This window comes from Octopus bimaculoides, chromosome 4, assembly GCF_001194135.2.
Source record: "Octopus bimaculoides isolate UCB-OBI-ISO-001 chromosome 4, ASM119413v2, whole genome shotgun sequence".
Lineage (NCBI taxonomy): Eukaryota > Metazoa > Mollusca > Cephalopoda > Octopoda > Octopodidae > Octopus > Octopus bimaculoides.
Genome location: NC_068984.1, coordinates 41,365,835 through 41,372,638, shown reverse-complemented (window position 1 = coordinate 41,372,638; position 6,804 = coordinate 41,365,835). Strand labels below are relative to the sequence as shown.

Here is a 6,804-nt window from a genome sequence, read left to right as displayed (position 1 = left end):
ATATATATATATATATATCTATATATATATTGAAAAGATCCATCTATATATATATATATATATATATATATGAGCGTGGCCGTTTTCGTGCGGGTAACACGTAAAAGCACCCACTACACTCTCTGAGTGGTTGGCGTTAGGAAGGGCATCCAGCTGTAGAAACTCTGCCAAATTAGATTGGAGCCTGGTGTTGCCATCCGGTTTCACCAGTCCTCAGTCAAATCGTCCAACCCATGCTAGCATGGAAAGCGGACGTTAAACGATGATGATGATGATGATGATATATATATATATATATACAAAGAGATCATGAAGGTGTTATGTATGGCCCACTCTACGAAATGAAGGACCATTAATTAAAGTAATATAAAATAGCTTGTAAGCTTTTGTAGTGTGGGTATATTTAAGACTTCTGAGAATATCATGGACAAAACGCAAAAACCAATAATGAAGTATTGAGATTGGTAAAAACTAAAAAAATTTTGTTCGAAACGTTAAAGAGAGTAAACTATATCTGGAACTGTTAATGGAAGGCAAAATGAATAGGAAGGTTAAAAAAAAAAAAGAAAGAAAGAAAGAAAGAACGAAAGAAAGAAAGAGAGGGAGAGAGAGACAGAAAGAAAGAAAGAAAGAAATAAAGAGAGAGAGAGACAAACCAAGAACCTATATGGATGGATAATATCAAGGGCGTAAAGAATACGTACACCACCCATTTTCGGCGTAACAAAAACCCTAACCCTAAACACCGGCTGTACGTATTCTTTACTTTCGTCATATCAAGAACTGAACAGATCTGACATGCAGTGAATGTATAAAATAGTACAAGACTGAGATGGAGATCCATGGTTTTCAACCTGCTTGAAAGCAGACGATACCTGATGACGATGCTTTTTAATAGCATACCTTTTAACGCTGCCTGCGTTAACACAAGCACTTTTGATTAAAACTAAATGCCAACATAGTTTTCGGACACTGGGCATCTAAGATTACATTATCTAATGTGCCCTTTCTTTTTTAAAGACCGTAGAGTGACTTGGAAGATATTTGCGTACTGTTGCTAGCAGGTCTACTGATCACGTAGAGGTTCTATACTTGGTTGCGTTGCATTTTGTTTTTAATCAAGAATGCTTTTTTATTTTGGTTACGAATATTCTTAAAATGATTTCTATTATTTTACTTCTTAAACAAAAATTATATATTTTCTGCTGAATAATGGCATATTTTTACCAAAAAACAAGCAACAAAAAGAAAAGACATTTCGAACAGCGGCGTTTTAGCAGATAGGTCCGTTGAGTTACGTCCCTTTACGCCCACGAAGTGAAATTAAAAAAAAAAAAGACCTACACTGTAAGTCGGTCGCCCCTAAAAAAAATCCCTGCAGCGAAAAAACGTCGACCGCGGCCAAGCAGAAGGAAATAAAATCTGGAGTCGCGAAACAAATACCGGCTTAGTTTTTGTGGAGTTTAAAAAAAATTTTTTTATGTTAGTCTTAGAGAAATGATATTTACTATTTCAAAATCTTTTATATAATCTGCTATTTACAACAGACACACTCATTCATTATTACATAGAAAATATATGCACATATGTTAGAAATTTAAAGAAAAACAAAACTTTTTAAATGGAACTTTAAAAAAAAAAGAGAGAGAAAGAAAAAGAACGTACTACGAGTATTCAAAATATTTTATTAAATAAATAAGATGAAACATGTGATGGTTTTCGAGAATTTTCTGCGAATAATGGTAATTCCGGAATTTGCAATGAAGTGAAATTTGCAGATATTAATGTATATTTTTTTACAAATGGAGAAAATTGAGATTATGAAAATATATGCCAATTTCTAGTATTTCATGAGATTTTAAAGAACAGATTTCATTTTCTTATATGTGTGTGTGTATGTGTGTCGCTTCTCGACTTTTTTTGCTTAGATCAACATGTAGTATATAAATTAAGAACATATATCCCCGATGACAAAATAAATATATAACTGTCGGTAACTGGGGATGTTTTAGAAAAACAAAATCTCAAGTCAGTTTCCTCTAAAACGGTGCGAATAACCTGATTTATTGGGGTTCGATGAGATCTTTGATAATGACTTGTAAATAACATGTCACGAGGTGTCAGGCTTATGATATTTCAAAAGAGAAAAAAACTAATCTAACCAGTTTTATACACAATAATATAAAATATGATGAATATTTAGATGTCTGTTTTTGTTCCTTTTCGCTGTTAATATTGATAAACCATTCTTACAAACACGAGTTGAATTTTGCCGGACATAAGCCACATACATATACATAGGTGTGTGTGTGTGTGTGCAGTGTATTTTTTTTAATATCAAATTACTATAGTTTTCGATATTCAAATCATATCACATTTCAGCGAAGTTATATAAACAGATCTTTCAATCTTGAAAACACTGAATAATATTAAACAAAAACAAAAAAGTAAGAAACAGTTATTTTCAAAATAGTATCAAACAAGGAACTTATTTAAACCAATGTAAGTGTTATTCTAATATAATATAATAAATAGTTATACCTATATACAGAACATTCAGAAACACGATGACACGAAACATAGGGAAGAGGTTTGTTTTTGTAAGAAAGGTGTCGTGTCTAAATAATCAACTAAACGAATTAATGACAGTAATAAGGAGGAAAAAAATTCTATTCCTTATCTAAACATACAATTTATATTTCTAATGGTAGGTATGTTAGGTTACTAAGAAGAAAACAAGACCTGTCATTTGTTAATTAAATTCTAAAATTTGTTACACGACGATCCAAATAACAATAATAGATGAAACCAGGTGATTCGATTTGTATATGTGTAATGTGTATCTATGTTTCTAGTCCAACGGATATCTTACCTGCAGATATTCACAAGATTTTTCCGTTGTACAGTCCATTGCCTGATAGCCAATGCTTTTCGGCGAGATGACGCTGCAATATCCATGTTAGCAGCTCTCAGCTTCCCTTAAAACGTACAGTCCTGCTAATAATTGCGCAGGTGATTTACAAAACCACCCCAACAACCAGCCGACTAATTGTTCACTACACAGTTGTCGTCATGCATTGATTAAATACAAGAACTGTAAAATATTATCTATGATAATATATTCAGACGTCCTTATCTTTGTCTTACTCTTGTATCAGCAGTGATGCGGGGTAAGAGAGAGAGTAAGAAAGACTGGGAGTGAGAGAATGAATGATTGCAAAGGAAGAGTGCGTCTACAGCGGGGGGAGGCGGGTAGAATTGGAGGATGAGTAAGAGGAATAGAGAAAGTAGAAATGGTATTAACTCAATGAAGAAATTCTTTTATTACGTAAAATGATATTTAATAAATTCTGGATTATTTTTTAGACATAGATTTACCGTTATTCATTGGAATTTTAATGTAAAATTTATATTTTCTTCCGGAAAGTGAGTGTATTGTTTTGTTTTTTTTATTTTTTTTCCGATTACTGTAACAAAATTTTTTTTTTCAAATTGTCATACTAATGAACCAACTATCTTATACATATTTATTATCATCATCATCTTCACCAGCATCAGCAGCATCGTCGTCGTCGCCGTCGTCTTCGTGATCGTCGCCGTCATCATCATATTGTCATCACCGGCTCTACTGCCATCATCATAATCTTCGTGAGATATTAAGTCTATTCGTGGCCGTTTGACCTACAAGAAATAGCAGCCAAATAACTTTCAAATCAATCTCCGCTGTTTTAAATAAAGAAAACAATAGATAATGTAAATCTTCATAAACAAGAAAATAAGATGATCATGGAAAGAATGGTTTTTTGATTGTAGGTTTTCTTGATCGAGGTTAACCAGGGACTAAACAGTAACGATACTATCATCATATCCATCTGTATATTATTCCTACTCAACATTATTATAACTGTCATCGTTATTTTCTTTACCGTTGTCATCATCATCATCATCATTATCATCAATTAACCTCTTTCTCATTGCTGTCATTTCGTCATCACCACTACCGCCGCCGCCGCCACCACCAACAGTAACATTAATACCGCCTACATTCTTGTCATCAATGCTGCCATCGTAATTCACAATTTAAAATGTATAAATCAAAAATTGAATGAAATACCAACAAGTAAATATTTTGAATCAAATTTTTTTTTAATCCATGAAAATGTGTGTACTATTGTTGTTGTTGTTACTGCTGCTGGTAAGGCTGCTGCCATCACAAGATGTACTTGTGAGGAAACCATTAAAAATCAATATTCTGACGAAATATCGATTAGCATAAATCTATAAAAGGCAAAATAGATCTTTAGCAGCGTTTTCAAATTTTGGGGTTACGATCCATAAATTGTTTCGGGTGGTGAAAGGTATATTCTTGGATTCGTGGGCGAAATGTGTATAAATTAAACATTTCTGTGGTTTTGTTCAATCCTTGTTAATGGATGGCACAAGGCTATACATTTGCAGGAGATGGGTACAGTTGACTGAATAACTAGTGCTCATTTTTCTCACAGACACCCTCAAGGTGGAAGAGTTGAAAGGTAAAGTCTACTGCAGCTAAAATTTAAGTGGGTATGAAAAGCACAATAGTGTAGACCATATCGTCCGACATTCTACTGTTTTTGTACTTCAAATATTGATGTTTTATATAAGCATTAAAGCCTTCAGATTTTGTTTAAGGAGGAGAAATTCGAAAAATGTTTATTACGCTTTATTAAAATTTTCGGTGTTTTTTTTTTGTTTTTTTTTAAGCAATAATGGTGTACGCGAAAATTTTCAAATAGAATGGAAACCAGGTCAAAGACTCAGTTTATGAAAACTGATTGTCGCACCAAAGCAGCTGCCACAAACTTTATATATTGATTTTTTTTTTGTATGTGTTAGGGTGGGCGATGTAGGCACGAAGTCAATTTTTATTTAGGATACACTTGATGAAATCGTACTCGGTATTTTTTTTTTGTACTTATTTTCTTCGACCTGAAGGAAATAAAAGTCAAAATCGTTTCTAGTTGGGGTTTAAACCACTTGTGGGCAACCTGCAGCACACTGGCATCAAGCGGTTCGTGGGACTTTCTGAATGGCACAGCTAACGAAAGGTTACCTTCATTTTTCTTTTAATAGTGCGACCCGTCTGATCATGAGCCATGTTTAATGCAGCCCACTTCTTGTAAAAGGTTTGCCCACGCTCGATTTAAACTTAGAACTTATAGGTACAAAACTAAAATAATTTAAACTGGTATATTGCCTTTTGATCGTCTTTGAAGATTTAGTCATTGTCATTACTTGGAGAACTGCGCTGATGGTTTGTATCGCGTTACCATTGCTACTTTTAGAATGGCAATCACAATAGGCAGCAAGAGAACCAGTCGCGGTCCGTCTATAGACACTGCGGAACTGTACCCCCGCTCCATTTCCACTCGATATTATCGATAACATTCAATATAATGAGTCCTTTTTTCTTTAATTTTTTCTTTATACTTGTACATTATATAATCCTTAAGCTTAATGTCAGTAGCCATCACCTAGTTTATGAAAAAAATACAAAAATCCTTGTATAGAACTGTGCGCTTCACACTTCCAGCGACGCGATGTTTGCCTGTTGTTTCCATGCTCACATGTCCGAGATAGGAAGCTTCACGCTAGGGAGAGAGAGAGCACTGCGTGAACAACAGTGCCAGTGAAAGGTAGTGTTTATTTTTGATTCCATATGTGTTGTGCTTAAAAACGTGTTTATATTCTTGAATGTGATAAGGTGTAGAATTAGATTATTATCCTGCTTCTAGCTTCAGTGTTGCTGCCAGGATTTGAAAAATAAGGCTGATTTCCGCCCCTCTTATTTTGTGATTTAAGGGGTTGGGTTGAAAAACTTGGGTTAATTCGCAGTGAAGTTCAGTGAACAATTTAAACACACTACTAGGCAGTGGCTAAAACGCGAACCGATCAAGTTTATGTATAAATATTATTTTTATATATTTGTTTCCTTTTACACAATAATAAAACAACGGCTAAAAATTTTCAGAATCAACACTCCCACTAATTTTATCAACGAGACCTCCATAATTGACGAGTGTTTCAATAATTTACTGAACTGAGTGAAAACTCTTCTAGTGAGTCAAGTTTAATAAGGGATAGGCTTTGCCATGTACACTTACTAGATAGATACACCACAAAAAGGCAATGTTTTCAAATATCTCCTTACAGCTTCATGTGCACCAAATGTTTTGACTTAAAAGGGAATATTGCCCTAAAACTTTCATCGTTGAGAAAAAGGAAAAAATTGTGGTGATCGTTATTTTCTCAGGGGACTTAACGATCTAAGTATTAACATAAACAAGGGAGTGAACGATGTAAGTATTAACATGAGAAGGATCGGATTAAGGTCAACTAATGCCCTAAGCGCAGCCCAACAATGGTACCATCTCGATCCTCCCATTGTCTAACTGACAAGGCATTAAGATATAATAAATGCTGAATGTAAAATAGATTTGAATTTTTTCTCTTCCTGGCCACTGCCCATGTCAGATCCCAATCATTACCTGTTTTTAATTTTCTTTTCTTTTTTAGCAGTCGACAATTTAAGAAAATGATCTACTTAAACTAAAGAAAAATACAAATTGTTAATAATAATAATAATAATAATAATAATAATAATAATAATAATAATAATAATAATAATAATAATAAGGATCTTTTTTAAAACGGGGGCCACATTTTTCATTAATGTTTTACGTAGTGTTTTTGGTACCGAAAGACTTTCAAACTTTGTATACTTATCTATTTTGTGTTATAGAACAGAAAAATACTTTTGTATTC

At 33.6% G+C, this 6,804-nt stretch overlaps 1 protein-coding gene across 1 annotated transcript in view; it reads right to left on the bottom strand.

The window, feature by feature from the left end:
- LOC106881795 (RUN domain-containing protein 3B) overlaps positions 1–3,204 on the bottom strand; it is a 48,465-nt gene extending 45,261 nt beyond the window's left edge. Inside the window, exon 1 of the mRNA XM_014932307.2 lies at positions 2,873–3,204. Coding sequence (XP_014787793.1) covers positions 2,873–2,958 — 86 coding nt within the window. The 5' untranslated portion in view covers positions 2,959–3,204. The remainder of the gene's footprint in view (positions 1–2,872) is intronic.
- Positions 3,205–6,804: the final 3,600 nt, after the last annotated feature.